Source organism: Notothenia rossii (genome assembly GCF_949606895.1).
Source record: "Notothenia rossii genome assembly, chromosome: 1".
Lineage (NCBI taxonomy): Eukaryota > Metazoa > Chordata > Actinopteri > Perciformes > Nototheniidae > Notothenia > Notothenia rossii.
In genome coordinates this window covers 34379929-34403458 of record NC_136912.1, presented here as the reverse complement: position 1 = coordinate 34403458, position 23530 = coordinate 34379929, and the positions used below count along the sequence as shown (strand labels likewise).

The 23530-nt window shown below is 42.1% G+C and overlaps 1 protein-coding gene across 3 annotated transcripts; it reads right to left on the bottom strand.

The window, feature by feature from the left end:
• Positions 1-658: 658 nt before the first annotated feature.
• On the bottom strand, positions 659-23459 carry pcdh10a (protocadherin 10a). Of its 3 annotated transcripts, none has more exons than XM_079647105.1 (5): positions 19587-23459; positions 17847-17905; positions 17203-17309; positions 4504-4664; positions 659-2356 (listed from the first exon to the last, which is right to left on the bottom strand). In XM_079647105.1, exons 1-5 carry the CDS (start codon positions 22128-22130, stop codon positions 2303-2305), a joined length of 2925 nt encoding a protein of 974 aa, XP_079503231.1. In that variant the 5' UTR covers positions 22131-23459; the 3' UTR covers positions 659-2302. The 3 variants fall into 3 exon arrangements, with proteins under 3 accessions (XP_079503231.1, XP_079503230.1, XP_079503229.1); XM_079647104.1 differs by having other exon boundaries at positions 4281-4664; positions 19587-23454; XM_079647103.1 differs by having other exon boundaries at positions 659-4664; positions 19587-23457.
• Between the last annotated feature and the right edge of the window lie 71 nt (positions 23460-23530).

Here is a 23530-nt window from a genome sequence, read left to right as displayed (position 1 = left end):
TTATCATCAAAGTTTGTACATTTTTGGATATGCATTGTCCCCAGAGGATTAATCATACTGACCTTGGTGATCACTTTCTAGTAGTAGGTAGTAGACTTTTTGTTATCTTCAAAAGACAAATACAGGATGTATTGCTATGGAAATTGATGAAAACCTTTGTTCCCGAGAGGATATATCCTAATCCCCCAACTTTTTCTCGAGCACTAGCATCAAACAATGCCCAACTTTTTACATTTGTTCAGCCTTTCTTGGTTTGAGAATAACTTTAATACCTTTATTTTGCTTTTTAAGGTCTTAGCCATTGGATAGATTCCCATGAAATTTGGTTCAACCATTCATGTCCACATGTTGTTCATATCTGACTTTCATCTAGCGTCACTATCATGGTCAAATTTGTAATATTTGAATACTTTGGTTTATGACCAAATAGCCGCAGAACTAACATCAGCCTCAGCTGAACTTGGTGTTTAGTGCTAATTAGCAAATGTTAGCATTCTAAACAATAACACCTGCTTTGTAATAACCTGTTAGTGATGTCCTTGTGAGCTTGTTTCCATGCTGACATTAGTATTTGGCTTAAGCACATGGATTTAAGCTTAGTGTTTTCTGATCAATACATGCTAATATTCTTAAGAAACCCAACAAAACACACATTAGATCATTTCAATGACACTGTTTATTAATCACCATTTGACCTGTGTGTGTGTGTGTGTGTTTGCTTGTGTGTGTGCATGTTTGTGTGTGCAATACTTTGCACCATGTATTGTCTGATTATGTCCATATTTATCCATGTATGCCTCTCTTGTATGATTGTAAAACCTTTGATATCTAGCTCGATTGTGATTGCCCCCCGTTCCTGTACATGAACACATAGTCTGCTAGTAAAAATACACAACAGGCCAAAACAACTCAACTGGTGTCTTTGTTACACACAACAAGGCCCAGCATCTGTCAACGGTGAAAAGTAACATCAAAAAAGAACATCAACTTAATCCTTGGTTGGTGCGAAGGAGTTTGCTTATTTAGGCAGAAGCACTACTCCTCAATTTTATCCATACATGTCTTGATTTTGTAGCACTTGGAATTATTAGATTGAATGACAGTATGAGGTGTAGAAACTAACCAATGGTTACACAGTTTTCAGAAAAAAGTATATTGTATATATATATATAGTTATATATAGATTTATATTCATTTATAAGCTTTTTAAAATAGCACAGTAAACACTTTGCACACATGATAAAAACCACTGAGTGTGTCTGATTGTTTATGTATAGGCCAATGGCATCAAGGGAACCATATCCTGGTAAAGGGTCATTTCACTTTATCTGCAGTCAGCTCAGGAAGGAACTGTTAGTCACTAGTTTAGACATGAGAACATTCATTTGTGATATTTTATTGATAAACTGAACATGTGGATTGTTTTTCTCTCCTTTTGTTCTACGCAGTGTTAAAATCTCCTTCCTGAAGTGGCTAAACTTGAAAGAGGACTGAACCCGGCTCCTGACAGCATGTTCCTGTCTGTAACAGTACGTTGGAATACTTTAGTCTGCACACTTTAACCACACAGAAAGAACAACAGAAACAAAAAAAGAGAAGTTATATAAAGACAGTCAAGTCAAAAAACCGGAGATACAGAATTTATAGTACTGCACATCATCTCTGCTCGTCCCCTTGTCCTTCTTTTTTATTTTCCCCGTGTTTTATACCTGTACAACACCTGATCTTTCTCACTCTATGTCTAACCTTCTGCTCAGTTTCTCACTTCCTCTCAATTTTTTTACCCCACACAGTCTCTGTACAGTTGGCTTAGTGGTGACCATAGAAATAGCTAAAGGGCTCCGTGTGACATTGGTTGAAGTTTGTACAGAAACATTATTTTTCTTCGTCATGTAAACAGGCACACACAGATCTCTAGAGGCTAACTCCTCAGTCCAAAAAAAACCAACCCACCTCTGTGGGCTAATGGGTCCCTCTTCAGGTTTTGTATTCCTATGTCCATTTCAGTTCCTCTAATCTGTCTGCTGATGACTTAATAATTTCACATGTTGAGTGTTTCGGCCCCAGTCTCAGTCCTGCTGAGAGGAATAAGGCCTTGGATTGCTCCTCAAAATATCTTGAGGTTTACAGCTACTCAGTATTTAGTTCTCCTCTTCTCCCCCGGCGACCACTGCCAAGGCTTTGTTACAGTTCGCGCCCAAGATAATGAAGCTTAACCAAGGTTGCTTTTGTCCAGGTTACTGTTTGTGTAGTTTTATGTTGCTGTCTCCGGTATCAGCGTTGGTGGTTTTAGCACAGAAATTCACGCTGTCTCCGACAGGTCTACGTGGAATGAGCTAGCAAATCCTTTTGCGGGCTGAAAACACAGAGAACACACTTGTTAAAGACAAATGGCACCCGATCCCTTGAGACTCTTTGGTGACACAATCGGCTCGAAATACCGTCTCTTGAAGGATACGTGCCACAAAGGACTCTCTGTGAAGTTATTTATATACCCTAAAGGCTGGTCCTCACAGTTTTAATGGCAAACTAATTTGGGAATTGGGTAAAAAACATGTCCATCAGTAAAGATAAACGTTTGAAATGTGGTGGCTACATAATGCATGCCAGAAAATAAACAGAGCACTAATTGCTTCATTAATTATCTATAAATGGCTCATTAAACATTCATAAACCCTTTATCAAGGCAACCCTGGTGATCAGAGCAACGCCAAAGCCAGTAGCATGCGGTGCTATTTTTAAAGTAGAACATGATGCCAATTGGTTAATAGAGCTGCAGCCTCTGGGACTATTCCCATCACTTTCACACTCTGATGAACAACAGAACCTTTCCAGTTTCAACGGGTGGTCAATTTATTTAAAAAAGACCTGGAAAGATGGATGATATCAAATGAGTAAAATATTAAACGATTAATAGAGTTGTGAGTTTTTTGGACAGAGCGAGTATGGAGTGCATTTATCCTAACCCCTTCGAGGCAGACGAGATGAGCAGACGCACAGGCAGCTATATTTGGAGCATAGCACGCTCTAGCACCTAAAGGCTAAATACAAATTATTTTTCCTGATGTGCGAGAGGAAGATTGCTTGGGTCTGTTTGCTAAGACGCAAACAAGGAGTGGGGGGGAAAGCAGGTTATAGAGCTTATTGTTTACCTGAGAGACAGTCCACAGCCAGCATGCAGTATCATGGAGGATGGTGGTTAACATGGTGGTGACTTGACTGGAAATGACTTCTCTACTGAATGTGTATATCGAATCCATTCCCTACTCTTAGAGCTAATAGAATATTCATGTAATGTGGGAGCTTGGAAAGCAATTGACATCTACAAGAAATGTCCTGCCAATGATTCCCTGTCTGCGTCTTTAGAATGCCATCTCAATTTATTCCAATGGATATCAATACCTCTTATTAGCCAAATGACGCCTTCCTCATATTGTTATAGTTTTCCTTCTTTCTTGCACACAAACTTGTGTTCGTGATATTACCAACTGAAGAATGTTGACCTCAGTCAGCCCAACCTCACCCACCATTCTTTATGTCAGGTATTGATTCACTAGCAAGCAAGTATAGATACTTGACACTTCCTTTTTAGAACAAATGGACTTCAATCCTTGTGAAAAATAAGTAGCGTGGGTTGTGTGTTTCACCTTTCGAAGCTATTCAGTAGGGAAGTCATCTTGATCGAGCTTGTTGTTGAGCAAATGGAAAAATATGTCCTTTACAATGAGATGAGCTACCTTTCATTTCCTCTCCATAATCTCACATGATGTTTTAAACAGTACTTGGCATTTTAATTGTGTGTGATGTGTGCTTGTGTTGCTAACCTTTACTTGTATGAGCATCAGATTAAAAAAAAGGCTTATTGGGGAGGATTTCATGGGGAATTTAAAGAAAGGTAAAAAAGAAAGAAAAGGGGCCACAACAGTTTATCATGAGTCTGTATTAAATTATTTTATTATAAATGACATGTTCACAGAAATGATTTAGGGTTACGATGGCGTTAAATTGAATTTATCAAAGTGGGTTTTTGGAGGATAGGGAGTTAGCAATAATATATTACATTTTACATTCAACAAAAAAATCATAAATTACAAAATAAAAAGCGTTACAACAAAACATAAAGCTGTGTTTAAAAAAGAAAAAAATATATAGATAGATAAGCAACATAAAAAAGTCCCGATCAGAATCAAAAAGGCAGATTCATGGTCCCCTGATTTAGTATCTGTTCTGGACCAGACCAAAGTCATAGGGTCCCAGGGAATTTTCATACTGATACTCACAGAGAAAGGTGGGTTTGTATGGTAGGGTCCCCCTATCATACTCTTTCCTCTCTAGCGTGCTGGAGCTGTACTGCGGCTGTTGCTGATGGAGGTGATGGTGAAGGCTTTGGTGTGACTGTGACCTTTGACCGTCCTTGCCAAAGGTGGAGAATGACCTATCGTTGGACGAGGCGGTGGACGAGGCCATGGTGAGTTGATCGGGCAGGTTGACCGAGGAGGGTACCTCAGTGTCGGGCAACGTGGCGTCCATGCCGGGGACGTGCAGGTTGCTGCGGTAGTCCGGCCCCTGGCGCCCATCGGATGGCACAAAGGAGGGCATCCAGCAGCGGTCCGAGTGACCCAGGGCCTTGCACTCCTCCGTGCAGTTGGAGAACAGGTCAGCGCCTGCAGTGAGGTCACAGATCAGGGTAGATGGAAAAATGTGAGAGGGTTGGGCGTCGGGAGAGGTGGAAATGTGAGATCACAGAGATGTAAGGGATGATAAGTAAGAGGGAAGAGAGGCAGAAGCAGATATTTGGAGTGGAAAAGGCGAGATGGAGGAGATGAATGAAAGAAACCAGAAGAGAGAAGACAAGTTAGTAATCATTTGCCAATGTTGCAAGCAGAATAAGTGCAGCAAAAGCTATTCATCAAAGAGACAAGGCCAACATTGATGAAGCGAATTGTTTGTTTTCCTCCTCACCTCATTCATTCCCAATGAAATGTGCAATCAAAATGATGTGAAAACATTTCAACCACCCCACTCTCAACATCAACATCCTCCGACTCACCATTGATTCTCAAACACCAAGAGATCAAAATGTGAATCCATATCCCATCATCTTCAAACACAGAAAAAATAAAAAACGCAAATTCTCGCAAGAAAAGTGCCTCAGATAAGCAACACAATATTTATTAATTGCTTAATCACACTCTTACAGTAATCATCTCTATACACACCGACAAAGTGTGTAATTGCCACGGAGCTAATGCAGATGACAAAACAAAGACAACACAAAAAAATTAAATTGACATCTTTAATCATATCATAGAATACCTCACACAGTCCTGCAATTGGAACAAAAGAGGTATCAGTTATGTAAATTAGTTGATTTTAGAGAGAATAGAGAGAGAAGAGAATACCAGAAAGATTATAAAAGGGAAGAGAAAGCACCAATAGATATAAACACTCATCTTAGTAAAGGGACTCTGCAGCCATTTGTTTACTCCTTCGCAGACCGGAATTTGTAGTTATTTCTCGGTGTTCCAGTTATTTCCCGGTTTTCCAGCAAAGCCATGTGGGAAAGCACGTCGGAATTGCAGGATCAAAGCCCAGACGAGCAGTTTAGGGTCCAAGGAGGAAAGCGATACATCAGTGAGACTGAAAAGGGAACGAGAGAACTCCAGAAACTAGACAATCTTTAATCTGTTATTCCCCAAGGGCTGAGAGGCCTTCAGATCAAAGGGTCCATTTACACAAATCTATCCGACTGATCCATTCCACTGATAATGCCTCTGTACCTCTATAACTAAAAGCAGACGGGCGCACACACAAACAATGTAATGCAAGCGTATACATATCAATAGATATTATACTACAGAGAAAGATAAGTAGAGTGTGTATCACTTTTAATAATCAGCATAAATCAATCCAGCCATCTCAATGAAGTAACAAGATATCTGAACCCTATGAACCCTTTCAGAGTCATTTCAGTGCATTTTTATTTCACCCATTGTTGCCTTTTTCCCCTCGAAGGAAATCACACAGTTATGGCTTCAAATGGGGGAAAGTGAAAAAAAATCAATTTTTATTGCAGATATACTGTCAATAATGATTAAAAAAAGAAAACAGATATCTGGCAATTATATATAATGTCATTTTGATGTTTTAATTTGACAAGAGTTTTATTAGGTTCACTTTTTACCATAGGACATGATATATAATATTATATTAAGCTTCACCTTAACTTGCAGCTTTAAGTAAATAAAGTATAGTAAAATCCCATCCACATTCTTCTTTGTGTATATTAAGACCTGATTTTAGAATAGGAACCAGATTACGGATTACACGAAGGGAGGGAGCCGAGTATAGAGAATGTGTCACTAGAAATGATCCCCCAAAAGATGAATAGGGCCCCTTTTTTGCGGCTACATCGTGTTTCTCAGGCCACATACATACCTGCAGATATACATAATTTGTCATGCTCAGTATGGGTTTCGGATAGAAAAATCTGTATCTTTAGTTAACACAGTTGACTGCTAAAACTTAAATCAAAATGAGGCTGTAAAACACATGCAAATGCAGCGTTACCTACTGTCTCTATCAGAGAAACTACACCTTATTTCAGGAAGGGTTAAAGTTTCAACAAAACAGCAAAAAAGTAAACGCATCTACTTACTTTTCTACTTTTGTAATTATATTGGGTTACAATCACTATGGAAACTGTGATGAACATTGTCATCATTATTTTGTAAATGTAGTTTTACAGTAAAGGGGACCTATTATACAAAATCCATTTTGTCATGTATTTTATACATCAACATGTGTCCCCTCTGTGGAAAGAGATTCTGAAGGTTTCAGGAACAAAGATTCTCTCTCTTTTTGGCCTGATCCATTTATATAAAAACCTCTCTGAAAATGAGCTGATCAGATTTTGGCCACTTTATGATGTCATAACGATGTTTTGTGTTGTGTAACCCTTAGCCCCCCCCCCCCCCCCCCCCCACACCTTATCACCTGACTCTCCTCCGAGAGCACCATTGTGTTCTTTTTAACCAAATATCTCTCAGAGGGGCGTGGGGAGTGGCTGCTTATTTTTCATCTAAAGTAACAGACAGAGAATCAGCACTTTGGAAACAGGGCTGAAACAGAGGGGATTATGGGATGCTGCAATGCATGATCTGTCAGGTATTTTAGCAAAAAACTTCAGAGACATGTTTTGTATATCTGAGACCTATAATAAAGAAATAAAAAACAGTATAATAGGGGACCTTTAATACAACTTGAATTAAATAAACAATGACTTTTATTTATGGGAAATAGATCATAGATGTATACATATATGCGTATTAGTTGTTATTTTTCATGTTCTAAAGCCAAAAGGAAATAAGTAATTAAGGAAATTGGAATAAAAGTTAAAAGGGTCGATTTGGTCCAAATAAAGACCTTTCTGATATAACTTAGTACCAGAACAGATACTGAATATAAAGGCAAAACTAACCTTGACTCAATCCGCTATTATAATAATGCAAGTTCTAACTGCCAATGTCATCTGGTCCAAATGTAAATACCATCTATTATTTACGGCAGCACTGTCAACACACTGTCTAAGGCCTACTGTTGTGTGCATGGTGTGGATCTAATCGTGTTGCTAATTCAGGCCTCACAGGGAGCGAGACGGGCAACAAAGACTGTGCCGTGGCCAAAGAGCCAGAGGAGACACGAGTCTCACAGACAAGGGAAAGCAAGGGCCAAACAGCCGGGGGCGGGGGGGGAGTCACAGATTTCACAGAGAGAGACAGCAGGCAGGAGAATCAGCAATACTGCAGGAACCATAAGGAAGGAGAGGGGAGACCCGGGCTATCGCAGATGGAAACAGCAATGGCCAGAAAAGACAGGGGGGGAGACCCATATTGGGCACGAGAGTAGGGTTACATAGAGGTGGGCTGGGAGGGAGATACATTTAAGTACTTGAAATAAAATAAAAACTCCAATTAAACATGATCTTTTATGTTTTCCATCATATGGATTTTTGACAGGGTTGGAGTACCCTCTTATCGAACTATGCAGGGTTATGTGTCGCTGGAGGTTTTTTTGGGGGGTAAAATAATGAATACGAATAGATGCAGAGACGGTTCATGTATGCTTAAACTTGGATTGAATTAATGAAGTCAACAGAGGATTAACAGCACAATCTTGTTTTCCTGTGGGAGACTACAATCTGGTCTATTTGTAAATAGCTGCATATAAGGGCCGAACATTTATAATAATAATAACACTTTATTTATATTGCGCTTTTCCTGGTGCTCAAATTGCTTTACAAGCAAATATAGAACAAATATTGTATTAATTACTTCTATTTTCTATATATTCAATTTTCATTTGTAATGATATTTGGGGTTGGTGAAGTGGGTTTGTATGAGGTGTACAAGTTTAGTTTTCTAAACTGGGGGTGTGCAGACACCATCTGTACACTAACTATGAATGATTACCTCATGCCATCCCATTTTCAAGATCCCAAACTATCCCTTGAACGTATTGTATTTGGTTTAGCAAGTTTTAGTGTGGCCCTAAAGTATCATGCTAATTTTCAGGTTTCATATTTGTTTTATGTCCGTGCTTTAATTTTCAAAAATAAAAATTAGAACCTCTTTTCACCCTCTGTCTGAAACCAGAGCCCAGTCTCCTCTGATTGGTTAGCTGGCTGGCTCTGTTGTGATTATTCAGACTAAGACAAAGGACTCCAATTGGGGGCGTTTCAGGCAGGGTGAGAGTGTGTGGGGAAGACACTCCCTCTGGAGGGAACTTTGGGATTTTAGCCTTTGCAGACCAATAACATGAAAAAAAAACATATAGCACACTACAGGAAACTGGAAACCCCATATGGCCTCTAACTATAACCCTTCGCTCTGTTTACCTGTTTGTTTTCTGCCAAATGGTTTGTCTTATCACCTCCTTGCATGTGCAGGTTGTGGGTCAATTGTAGCTCAGACTCAGAGAAATTATAAGGTTCAGAAAAAAAGAAAAACCTTTAAACTAGAACAATGCAGCACTCTGGGACTAAAGAACTTGAGTGGCGTTAACTTGCATTACCCTCCAACTCACCTCTTGAAACTAATGTATATTTATGGCTGTCTTTAAAGGTCTGGGGGCTTATAAATCATAGTATTTCTGTTAATTCCCACCTTACAGTTAGCCTTTGGCCTTTTAATGGACCTTCCGGCAAATTAATGTCCTCCACGGACACACAAGGGTGTTGAGCTCGGGCCCTCGCAATCATCTCTGTGCTGTTAAAGCGAAGATAAAGCGTTCCGTAGACACAGTGCTTACGCCTCAAAATGTGCAAACAAATAAGCTGAGACACCCAGAAAAAACCCAGACACCCAGGTGCAAAACTAAACGCACATGCAAGATAAAGGAACAGAGTTAATGCCGAAGGATTAAGAGAAAGCTCAGTTTGTTCCAAATGTCTCATCTCCTAGTATATTATTAAGCAGGCACAAGGAGCGTATTGTTCTCTGGAGATGATGTATAAATATATTCTGCAGAAAGCCCTGTTAAATCACGCTCTGAGAAACTTTTGGCTTTCAAACTACTCAATATTGTTTTGGCCTGTCGACTCAGTCTTAAAAAGACATCGATATCACCACATACATTTGCGGACACACTTAAAAACAGTCTCTTGACGCGGGGATATGTAAATATACACAAGCTAACAGACAGAAAGGCCATGTGCACATGACACCCGGTGGCTGTTGATTCCCTTGAAGCACCTTTTCTTCCTCTGGCAGAAAACCAAACAACAACTAAAAGCGGTGACTGGCAATGACAGGCCCTGCCAGCAGCACCGTCTCTCATTGTGACCTCATCAGGCAGGGAAAACAGACACACAAACGCACACACACGCACAAGGAGAGGTAAAGACGACGCCACACAATGCAAACACAATCTACTTGCTAATATGCAATCAGCACTTCTGTTCCTTTTTTCCCAATTACATCCCGGAGTGTTTCCGAAATCCCACGTTGGTGGGATTTGACTAATTGTGCTGCCTGACATACATCCAGCAACTGGGAGTAGGTAAAACAAATTATAGGGAAAACTGGTGAATTCACACCATGTGGGCACATTTCTGCTGCAATCAGGTCTGTCTCGGTTTTCGTAGCCCCCCCTCTGTATATCACCCTCACTGTCTCTGGTTATTTTCTCTCACTTTCAATCCTTTCTGCTTGGCTCTTCCTGTCTCTTTATCTCTTTTTCCCTCAAAAAAAAGAACATCTATCCCCCAGGTAAAGGGTGTCTTCTATCCATACGTCTGTTTTTCATCTTGTCCTCCACTGTTCCGGAGAGAATACAGACACACAACATCAATATTTGGACAGCAGCTCAGGCCAGCAGAGGAGTAGCATAGCTTTCTTGCACAGGTTGGCCTGTGAGACTGTGATGAACAAACCAGAGACCTCCCAGGGCCAAAACAGAGCAAGATGGCTCCCACCATATCCCGTGATGACAGTGAGAGATATTGTTCAGACTCTTGGAAAGGCAGCTACCATTTTCCATTTTTTTGTTATACAGCTCCTGAGTTGGGAGGGAGAGCCAAGATGGCCGCTTGCCCTAACAGTGTCTGTTTGATTAATACGGCCCTTTGTAATGTAGGAGCAAAGATTCTGGATGACCACTGATTATTGATCTGTAGTTTGTACGCTTTTCATCACTTAGGAAGTGGAAGTCAATGTCCAAGATATAATCTGATCATGACTTAGCTCCCCATTAATGGTAATAGTGGTATATTACAACGGGTATTGTTTCTTAGTTTTAGCAATCCATTTTAAAAGTCCTTGATCTGGTTCGTCTGTTTTTCAATAGGATTACAGAAACACTACTGGCCCGATTTTCATGAAACTTGGTGGAAGGGTCTAGCATGGGCCAAGGAAGAAGACATTCCATTTTCGATTGGATCCAATAATGAGTAAAACATACACATGTGTTTTCATACTTGTGGAAAGAGCACTGGCCAATGACTCTCCAAATGCCCTTCTAGTTATACCATTGTACTGGTCAGTAATGAGTAATTGTGACATTACAAGAACTAAATACAGATCAATAAAGAACAGTTCTAAGCCATATAATATCATACTATATATAAGCCATATAAGTCTTATACATGAACCAGTGGGGTGTTTCTATTAACCAAAGTATATCATAGCACATAATAGGCATTTTAAGTTCCATAACTTCTCTAAATAAGTTTTCTACTTTAGTTTATTTAACCTATGTTAGCAAACAAGTAACAACACACAGATCCCATATCTTATTCCTCATGGACAGGGTTGGTACCAAATGATCTAAATCACTTTATTTGGAAGTATAAGTGAGAGTAATTAGACCCAAAATGTTGGTAAAAATGATATCCTTTTTCTGAAAATAAAAGCCGATGCGAAGGTTTCTTTAATTACGAATCGCTCTAATATCAGGTTAGAAAAAAGCATCTTACTGTATAAAAGACTATGAGAGAATTACCGTACTCCTCACTTCATTTAAATACCTCACTAAACCTTTTCCTAATGATTTTATGGTATCAATTGCTAGTTTAAAATCTTCTCAAGTACAGTATGATGTTAGAATAGGGTATGCTTCAGGGTTAAAACCTCAAAATGTAGAGAAAATGTGTAATCAAGAGGAATTACTGTTGCCAGAATGCATGCATATATGTTCCATGCATGTAAGTTAAGCATTGCAGCATGTCTGGAGCAGATGTTCCCTGATGTCTGAGCAGATCAGTCATGGCCAAAGCGCGATTACTTTTGTCATGACTGAGATTTCCATGAACTGCCTCATGTTCAACTAAATATCCAAGGACCCATTGTAAGAATACAACTTGTTCTTTCTTCCTTTTGGATCTCATGTTTTCAGCATATTTTAGGCCCTATTCAAGAAGGATCATGACTTCCTTTTTTCTTCCATTTCATAGAAGAACACTTAATGTGCTATTCAGTTCCTTCAGAAAGCCCAGCCTATTCATACCATTCACACATTCACCGAGCCACTCGACGAGATGCGTCAGTGTTTTGCTAATCATTACATTAATGAGTTTGAGTTTTTGATTCATTTCCACACAGAACTCAGTAAGTCACAGTGAATCCACTCCTCCATCGACCTTAACCGCGTTATGAAAAGGTCATGTAATATTTCTTTTTTTTTGTACGTACTTTGTTTGAGGTAAGAAAGTAATCAAAGAAATCAAGGCAATTAGTTAATCAAATTGATCTTGTCCTTTGTCTACTGTGACTTTAATTGATATTCAACCAGCCAGTCAGTTTGGAAGAAGTGGTGACATCCTAACCTGTAACAGTCTAAATGCAAATTGATTTTTTTTTTTTTAATGAGGCTATGTTTTTTTATCCAATTTGCTGTCATAGATTTTCTCCTTTTCAAATAGAGATACTGTATTTCCTGTTTGCATCTGCTTATGGGCTTTTGAAGCCTTACGTTGGACCATTTACTTTCTCTAGCCTTTAGAAGTTGTACTTGTAAGATGTTCTGGTGTCATCTATCCTTATTGAAAGATTGTGACATCCTGTGAGTACATTTTCAAAACATTTTCCGGTTCTAGCCACTTGTATTCGAGGACTTTCTGCTGCTATTTCTCTTACATGATCCTAAACTGACTATCTTTGGGTCAGACACATATTGAACTTTGGGAAGCATTATGAACAATTTTCAATATTGATCAGGAAAATAATCAGACATTAAAATAAATAATAAAAATACATATTGTTGATTAAAATATTAGTTGGGTGCTATAATTCTTTTACACTGCCTTTTTTCAGTTTTTCGCAACTTTATTGTCTTTTGTAAGCATTCTGACTTTTCACAACTTATTGTCCTTTGCATTCAGCAAGGTCTCCATGCTTTCATTAAGTGAGCTTTTTATATTAAACAAAGACAGTATTTTCGGTGTAATTGATGATGGAGTCAGGGTTCACAGCCCACAGTTTTGTCAGTATCTCTGGCCTGAGAGGAGTGTGTTTCAGAACCATGTGTGCTAAATTCGTCTGACAACTGGCTGACATGGGGAAACTGCAACACGGTGCCCGCCACTAATTCATAATCAGCCATCTAATACACCGTTGCCACAGTGATTTAATTGTCCCATTTGTCAAGGCTGTTGTTCCCACCACAACAAACGTCAAGATAATGATCATTTCCAGTCTGCCACCCGTCACACAGCCTTCCACATCTGATCGAACGTTTCTTAGGTGCCAATATTATTTTCTTTTTTTGCCAATGAATATGTAATCCTCTCTTGTCTGTCACCTTTTTTATTTTTTTATTTTGCTTAATCATTCTTGCCGCCATCTCCTATTAGGTTCATGATGGGAATTAAAGAGGTAAACCAAGTCTTATTCGGATCTAACAATAAAAAAAAGGCTGGGAGGTCTTGCAGTCAATCAATAGTGCTTTGGCTCCTGACACAGCGGTACCTCACTCCAGACACGCTGCCTTCAGAAAAGCCATTTGCCAACTTTTTTTAAGGTATCTGCTGATATCCAATCCTCACAGGCAAGCGTCCCTTTGATTTAAAACCTAGTCAAGAGACTTATTTTCTAAAGTGTCAGACGAGCGGCCGAGCGGGAAGCCACGGCAGGTGTAGTTGATGATATGCCAACTGGAAATGGTTTTCCCCTTGATTTGAAATATTCCGAGGTGCACCAAAAGGGAGAGTGTGCCACGCTGGTCCTGTGAGGAAGCCTTCTCTCCAGCCCTCCTTTGATAATTGCTATGCAAAGGTTCTAGAAATGAATTACTGATCAGCCGAGTGTTGCAGAGAGCTAACGTGTGGGGGAGACAGAATGAGGGATGAGACCCTGCCACAAAACCCTGAAATAGAATATGTGTGTGTGACAAACACACATCCACAATAAGAGTGTACACACTGTTGGTGCATGCTCTGCATATGTGTGCATATGAATGTGCACATCTATATTTACTTATGCAAACGCTGCAGAAATTCATGGCAAATACACGTGCCATACTTAGCTTTTAGTCTTAGTCAACTAAGATGTATTTTTACCATCCTTTTTTTTATGGTGAAGAACCTTATCAGAACATCTTTAGTAAACACGAGATTTAAAATGGTGGACCATTTGGTAGAGCTGGCAGTTCCTTTATTCTTGTTATCACCCCTATCTCACACTTTCATATGGGAAGATCACTTATAAAGGCTAAACTGGTCCAAACAATTCGTAAAAGAAGAAGATTGTAGGTGGTGCTCTTGCATGATTCTTGGTGGAACAACTTCATTTTAGAAATGTTGTTGATTAAGTCACTTGATCCAAGCTTTTGTACAAACATTGGGCGAGTGGGACTGAGATAGTGCGGTCGTCTTTCAATCGGCATGGCCAACGGTGTGTGAATGTTAGTAAGTGGCACACTGCTCTCTATCAACGATGTGTGAATGTTAGCTTACTAAAGCAATTGGCACACTGCTCTGTATCAATGGGGTGTGAATGTTTGAATGATAACTTAAGCAGAGGGGGTTGAAAGGACTGGATACAATGCTGTATAAAATATGTTCAATTTGTCGTCAAAATTGCATGTTAGTTGACTTATCATTTATTTAATTGTGGACAGCTTGAAATGTAACCAGCATGAAACCCCTATACACACAAAACACACACACATGTCATACAACCCACAGTAGCCAAACATTAATGTTCTCATCCCTAAAAGGAGTCTCTTGTATGCCTATATAGAGGCAGTATGCAGTGCTCATGGCAGAGTGCCAGGCACTAGCTACCACTCTATCTCTCTTTAAACTGAATCTCATTTAAGCTTTCCATAGCCCCGCCTCAAAGGACTCAATACAGACATCATCACCTAGCCTCTCTTTCTCCTACACAAAACACACACAAGCGGATTACATACAGGTATTATACGCCTACATATTAATCCAGTCAATGGCATACCTTTTATAGACACACACACACTCACAAACACACACACACACACACACACACACACACACACACACACACACACACACACACACACACACACACACACACACACACACACACACACACACACACACACACACACACACACACACACACACACACACACACACACTCCATCTGGTTTTGCTGTTTACAGAAGTATGTGAAACTCAACTGTCCCTCTTTCCAAATACCACTCACTAGATATTACCTCCCATGGAGCGATAAGCTGTTCCCTTCTAAATCCAACATGATGAACAAATGTTGGTTTGCTCGTCGAGCGAACAGAGTACAGAATCAACTGGGTGCACTCCTCATTTTTGGCCAGTGCCAAATGAGCGCCCTTGTAGCCAAATAAACATGTTCTCAGTTCATTAATATGGTCCTTTTAAATATGCAAGCAAACCAGTCAGAAGGAGTTCACGGCAATTACTTAGCATAAGATATGTTTTAAAGGGGGCCTTAAGAAAAAAAAGAGTTTGTTAGAGCTTCGGTATGTATTTATATCATATATATTATATATTATTATTATATATTTGGGTACTTGTGAAATAAGACAACCCGTTCGATTATTTTCAGAAAACATTCGATATTTTTGCAATATTGATTGTATTATTGAAGTATTTAGTAAAAATGTTATTAGTTATTTTCTTCGCAATAAAGCCTATAAGTAATCAGAGAACACCAGCCTATATTTGAGTATCACCAATTACTGCTTAATAACAACCTTTGCAGTCTGTCTTAAAGAGACAGGCGCTAAAACGGATTGTTTATGTTAAAAGATAAATAAAGTATATTGAGACAGCCAGTCTGAGAAAGTCTAATGTTTTTTCTTCAAATTAAAGCATGTAAACACTTTTTGATAGAAACCCAAAACATAAGTATGAACCAAAAAGTGACCATACAGTAATTTGCCGCCTTTAAGGGCTAGCTTATCACTAAATGATGTTGACTGCTAGATAAAGAGTTTAAGATGCATCGCAAATTCATAAAATATATCTTCTTTGTTATACCTTCTCTACCTCTTGAAAATCTGTTTAAAAAATAACTTACATACAACTCAGAATGTATGATTAAACGCCCTTGTTAATATGTATTCCACAAAAACAATGTACTTTTCAGCGAAAAATAAGCAAGCCTTTTGGATTTCTTCCAATTCTGCATTTCAGTCTCGCACAGATTTGACCTTCCAAGCCTGCTTTATCAGTGAGGGCAGGCTGTGACACCACCGCTGCATATCGGCTCTCTATTTTGGCTCGGTTCATTAATAATGTCAAACATCATGGAGCCTGATGAGCACCATTCACTATCCTACAACACCTATCTAATCCAGTCTATTTGTATTCCCAGCACTGATATTATATTCGGCAGGCTCCGGTCTAGACAGGGGTCTTACTGCAGTCACGTGGAACAATTCCTCAGAAGGAAAAGGGCAATTCAATATGAAATGAGATTTTGTTTGCTCCACTTTTTTGTCTGACTCCACTTTGATCAATAAACAGGTACTAACCTAATCGAATTTGAGGGAGAACAGGACGAGGCTTATGATAAAACCGTGTCTAAAAGGGGGGGAAAAGTACTGCATTGTAAAATGTAGAAGAGAGTAAGTAAACAAAGCTGAAGTGCAGGAAATGTTCTCTAATTCCAACATGTTATGTTTGCCTTAACTTGTGCCAAATCTGCAAAGATTTTGCCAACAACACAAAGAACCCAAAAGCTGCTGATGTCCTTGCTCAGCTGAATCTATAACCAACAAAGGCCGTACAACACGCCGACTGCGTGGTTTATTGAAACACATCTCATTATATCAATTTAGATCCCAAGCCTTTTCCCTTTCACTTGAGAGAACCTATTGATTTGTGCCACTAAAGCACTGAGGGCCTCAAACGGCCTCTCTGCGAGTCGCTGTCCTTTCAGCACCACTCGGTGAGAAAGAGAGAAAGGCAAAGAGAAAAAAAAGGAAAAGTAGATCTCTCCCAAATATTCCTCCCTTTCATCCGGGTGTGAAAAACAATCAACACTTCTGGGGCTCGCTCATGCCAGGCAGGGGCCCCGGCATTCGCACTCTCAAATTAAGGAAATTAAAAACCACTGGTCCGCACCACAAAATCGGAATTATCCCATTCACAATTGCAAACACACTCTATGGAAACTGGAGGATTGGAGGGTGTATGTGTGGGTAATGACAGTGTAATTTGGTCTGCTTGGGCCGGGTTGGACTCACCGGCAGAATGACCCCGGTTGGTGGCATCATGGTCACTGTCGCCCTGTTCGCTGTCGCCATGCCCGCTGTCTTTGGAGCTGACTATGTCTGCCTCTTGGAATGCAGAGCTGTAGGAGGTGGGGGAGGGAGGTTGTGTCAGAAAAAACAGAGATGAGAATAATGGAAGGGTCAAAGACAGAGGTCAAGAGACAATATTAAGAAGGGAGGGGTGGAAGAGAGGAGAGGAGGATTAAATGAGGGGGCAGAGAGAAAGAGAACCAGAAATCAACACCGCGTTAATACAGTCACGGTGGCCGTCAAGAGGCGAAATTGGATGTTTCACATGGCATGTAATGAAATCCAGCATTAGAGGTGTAATAGGCCCTGCTCTGTTAGTTATGGGACGGATGCCAAATTGAAGATGAACGTTATGGAGACATTGGGAACCATGTAGCCTCTCAAAGCCACAATTAACGATGCAGAGTATACGGGACTCACACTGATGGATGTAATATTCAATTTTATAGATCTGTGAATAGCCTGAGCTCCATGAGGCCTATTGGATGTTACAGGTCCTGGTGTGAGGCTCATAGGCTCGGCACGTTGGCAATAATAATATGGCGTGTGTGTTTGTGTGTAAGTGCTGAGATGTAGCTTTTGAATACCTGTTGACACGTCTGGGCCGGTCCACCAAGTAGCTGAGTTCTGCTCGTTGGTGTTTCGTCTAGAAAAAAAAAACACATTTGATTAGAGTTAATGCTAAATACACACATGAACAAATAAGCAGGGTATATACAGCAGTATACTACAGCAATAGCAATACTACAATGTGAACATTCTCAGTACAAGTACAAATCCAAAAGTATACTCATCATGCATAAAATCCCATTTGCGCATTACATTATAATTATTGATAGATCAATTATCACTTTAATGATGCATCTAGTTAAAATGTGGCTAATTTGAATGTACTGCTTGGTAGCTTAACCCTCCATTATTCATCATTATGCATTAATTATTAATCATCCAAAACTGCAATGTAACTATAGCTGTCAAACTAAATGTAGTGGAGGATACTTGCTTAAAAATATAGTAGAGCACCTCCTATAAAGAAGATAAACTCAAGTACAAGTACCTAAACATGCTACCTTAGTAAATGTACTTAGTCAAATTCCACCACTGACTTTCATCCTCATACATTGGCTGTCAACGCGTTAACGGTGATGGAATGAGCTAGGAAGAGGAAGGAGGAGTGGGGTGGGGGCGTCAGTGCGCGCATCCACTCGGTGAGCGAGTGGGCGAGAGGAGACGGGAGCAGGGGAGAGTGGGTTAGGGGAGGCGACTGAATGCGTAAATGATTGAGCCGCGCGACGCTGAGACTGAACAACCTTTGTTCACGGTGCTGCCGTGCAGGCTCGTGCGCGGAATACTTAACGCGCAGCAAAGGCAATGCTGTGTGTGACTGGCTCTACTCCAGCCCTGCAGCGCAATCAACACAAAAGCTCCACAAAAAAAAATCCACAGCTCCCCCAAGCAGAATGCACACAAAACAGCGCTATCAAGTCCCCCTACTCTTCATGCTGATACGAGCAGCCCAAACTTTATAACCTAATAAGATTAAGAATATATCCGTTGCAAACGCCTGTTCTTTATGAGGGTAAGCTAATTAAGGCTGCTGATGTAATCTAACTGTCTTGCAAGCATCTTGGCAATTGTCTAAACTCAAATGAGGGTAACACTTTACAATAAGGTAAACAAAATGTGCTCATGGTCTGAAACACATTGCCATTCGGGTCAACCACATATTGAAAACCCAAGTCAGAGGTTTTAACTTTTTTTTGTTTATGGATTTGTTTCAACTGAACACAGAATAATCCCATCCAATTCTGGTTCGACAGTAAAATGATCAGCAGTGTATACCCAAAAGTCAAACTCCCTGTCACACTCAGCCTTTTGCGCACGACCCCAAAGGTTGATCTGATAGAACCACTACTGCGAATGAAGCCAAAAGGCCACGCAAGATTCGAACATTGACATGTCCAATCACCATTACGCATGACAATTATTAAAAGGCCACCGAGCATGACAGCCAAGTCAATAGCAGATACACCCCTCCCCACACACACACACACACACACACACACACACACACACACACACACACACACACACACACACACACACACACACACACACACACACACACACACACACACACACACACACACACACACACACACACACACACACATCCTCTCGGGACTTGTGTTGCGCGTGACCTGGGTGGATAACAGACTTTGACGTGAAGCAGACACAGAGCGTGAATCTCTGTAGATATGTATGATCTGGGTTGAATCATGGGTGTTTTTCCACTTTCAGTGATGGCTGATTCAAGCTGCTCTTACCTCATTAGAGAGAATGCTGCCGTTGGATATGATGTCCGGCTGCTGGTCACTGTAACCCGTCACTATGGCGCCGCAGGGGTTGGTGTGATCCGTATCCGTGCTGCGGGAGGGGCTGCACGGTTTCAGGAACATCAGATCCGTTTTGGCTGACTCCGGTGTCAGACACACCTGGTAGCAGTAGGAGTTCTGGTTCTGGTGGTGGGAGCCGAAGCCCCCTCCCACGCCGCCCACACCAGACTCCTCCACGGGCACCTGCCCCACGGGCCCGACCCCTGACGTCACGTTGGTGCTCTGGACCAACATGATGTCGGATTTGCTCAGCTTCTTCTGCTTCCGGCCGCGGGCCTGCCTGCTGCAGCACGAGCCACAGCACATGCAGCACTCTCCGGCTAGCAGGCACGTGTACAGGTCGATCTTCTTGTCCTTTTGGCAGCGCACGGCCAGCACGATCATGGCCAGGAGGAAGATGAATGACACAGAGCCCAGGGCAATGATGAGGATGAGGGTGAGGTCAAGGGAGGTCTCCTTCGCCTTGGAGGCCGAGCCGCGGTCCCCACTGCGGCCCTCCACTACGCTGTCCACTAATATTACACTCACGCTCGCAGAAGAGGAGAGAGGGGGCTGTCCGTGGTCTCTCACCTCGATCAGAAGGTCGTAGTAGCCCTGCGGGTCCCTCTTGGGGGAGATCCTGCGGGCTGTCCTCAGCTCCCCCGTCCTCCAGTCCATGCGGAACATCCCCATCTCGTTGCCCCGCAGAATGCTGTAGGACAGCCGTGCATTCTCGCCATCATCCGAATCCATAGCCATGATGCGCGTCACCAGGTACCCGGGCTCAGCAGAGCGCGGCAGGTGCTCTTTGGCTGTGCCGTTCTTACCGATGGGGGCTATGACAGTGGGTGCGTTGTCATTCTGGTCCACTATGATCACATTGACAGTGGCGTTAGAGAAGAGCTCGGCAGCTCCACCGTCTTTAGCATGCACCATGAAACTAAATTCCTTCAGCAGCTCGTAGTCAAAAGAGCGCAGCGCGTAAAGATAGCCGGTATCCTGGTTTATGGATACATACGTGTCCACGGACATGCCCTGTATTTCACACTCCAATATGGAGTAGGTAATGAGAGCGTTTTGTCCTATATCAGGGTCCATGGCACTCACAGCGTGGATGAAAGCCCCGGGCACGTTATTTTCAGTCACATAAACATCATAAACAGCCTGCGTAAAGCGGGGCGCGTTGTCGTTCTCATCGGAGACGTGCACTTTGATGGATTTGCTGGTGGCGAGCGACGGCTGACCCTTATCTTTGGCCACCACGGTGATGGTGTAGGAGTCTGTGTTCTCTCTGTCCAGCGGTCCGTCTGTCACGATAGTGTAGTAGTTCTTAAAGGAGGATTTGAGCTTGAAAGGAACGTCTCCCAAAACCTCGCAGCTCATGTGTCCATTTTCGCCGGAGTCCCGGTCTGAGACGCTAAAAAGTGCGATGACGGTGCCCGGGGCGTCCTGCTCGCTCACGGACTCGGTCACAGTGCTGAAACCAATCTCCGGTGTGTTGTCGTTCACGTCCACGAGTTTCACCAGCACTTTGCAGTGCGCGGGGACGGCGTTAGCCCCCATGTCTTTAGCCTGGACGTAAATTTGGTGCGTGCTGCTCTCCTCGTAGTCCACCTCTCCCGCCACCTCTATCCTACCTGTCCTGGCGTCAATGTTGAATAAGTCCTTTATCCGCGGGGCGTTGTGGCTGCTGAAAGAATAAACTATTTCCCCATTTTGTCCCTCGTCAACATCTGTGGCGTTGAGCTGGATGATCAGAGTACCCACGGGAGAATTTTCCCGCAGATTCACAGAGTACACTGACTGGTCAAAGGTGGGCGCGTTATCGTTCGAGTCCAGCACTTTAACGACCAGGAGAGCCGTCCCAGTGCGCTGAGGGATGCCCCCATCCACAGCCGTCAGCACGTAGCGGTGCACAGCCTGCTGCTCCCGGTCCAGAGACTTCTCTAGAACCAGCTCCGCGAACTTGTTCCCGTCACTCTGTGTCTGCACATCAAGGTAAAAATAGTTATTGTTCGTGATGGCATATGTGCTGAGAGCGTTCGTGCCCACGTCCGGGTCGAAGGCGTTCTCTACCGGGAAACGGGTCCCGGGGATGGCACTCTCCGATATTTCCACGGAAATGTCCGTCTCAGGGAAGCTGGGTGGATTGTCGTTGATATCCATCACTTCAATTTCAACGCGAAACAGCTCCAGCGGGTTCTCCAGAAACACTTCCAGGTGCAATAGGCACGGGGTGGTTTGCTTGCAGATTTCTTCTCGGTCGATTTTCTCCTTCACCACAAGCGCTCCGTTCTCTAAGTTCACCTCCAGATAAGGTGTCCGCGAACTGGGCACCGTCTGGAAACGGCGAGCGGAAAGTTTGGTAATGTCCAGCCCCAAATCCTCTGCAATATTCCCAACCACGGAGCCAGGCTCCTGCTCCTCTGGCACGGAGTAGTGTAGCTGAGAAACAGCTCCATGCAGGATGGAGAGAAGGAGTATTAACCAAATCATCTCCTCTCACAAAGTGCACTTCAAGATGAACAAAAAAAAGTGTTATTCCTTTTTCTTACAATAAATTAGCATTTCCCATGTCCTCTGTCCGCAAAAAGGCAGTGAAATAAACAGCAACAAGGCTGCACGATTGTGAAATTCCTCTCCTGTGCCTCGGGTCAGTGGAACATTGTGTCGTTTCAGCTGTGAGAAGCACGGCCATTTGATCCGAGCTCCTCTGTTTTAATCAATTCTGCACCGGTCTGTGAGTTTTGGCGTCAGCGCAAACATTGCAGGCTGCAGCCAGGACGCATAGCCAACACTCCCTGTGCTCAGAACAGACAGCCTCTTCTTCACACAAAGTCACAAAACAACATGGACATTCCACACGAGTAGGGAAAAAAGTCCTGCTTTTACGCACTGCAAATCTAGCATAAATGCAACTTCTAAATAAAGCCCCGCGAATCTCTCCCTCTATCTCTCTCTGAGAGCATGTAATCACTGCGCCTAAGCGCTCAAAGCGGATGATGTTTGCAGCTCGGCTTCTGTAAGGCGACTGTGAGCAGCGGGGTTGGTTTTGCGCACAGCTCCTTTCCCCACCAGCCAATGGTATGCTCAAACACCGGCTGTAATGGCACCTGATTGGGGCTGCGCGACGCCAGCCAGAGCACACACCGGGCCCCTCATAACAAAACCAGTTAAGTGCCACTGCGCTCCTCTCTCTTCTCCCCTCTCTCCTCCGGGTCCGGCCTCAGTTGTAGCAGGGAAATTAAATGTTTTACACATCCAGTGAATTAAGGAAGTCGAATAACTGGCTGACAGTTCGCAAAGCCTGTGCGGATAAAATTACAACGAGTGCTGGAATTTCTGAAATATCATACTATAAAAAATGCTTTTATTCATTTTAATCATAAAATAATGTTATTTTCTTCACCTCTAGTGTAACGAATGGATGTGAGATTGCTATAAAAAAGTACAATGACTGTCATGAATTTGCCCTTGACGCAATTCAATCTACCATCTACCCTTCTCTCTCTCTCACTCTTTCTCAGATAGAAACATAAATGCACAATAGGGGGGCAACAGAAAGCATTTTAAATGAAGTAATATCTCCTGTGTTGTTTGCTCGCGAGCATCAGTGCGATCCGAGGTTCCATCAGAGCAGCATCACACACGACTTCCTTTAATTCAGTGTAATGAAGCACCATGCTTTAGTCCCACCGTGTTGCTAATAGCCTGGAGTCTATTAGTTCCCCTATCTTCCCATTCTTATCATTAACCCCCCCACCGTACTGGCCTTAACTGTAGTGAAGTTGCATCACACCCTAATTTAATTCATAAGGCGTACATTAAAAATGCAAATGGGGAGTAGTAGCGGGGGTCTAACTACTTATTGGAGGATGATGTTAAAAATATGAAAA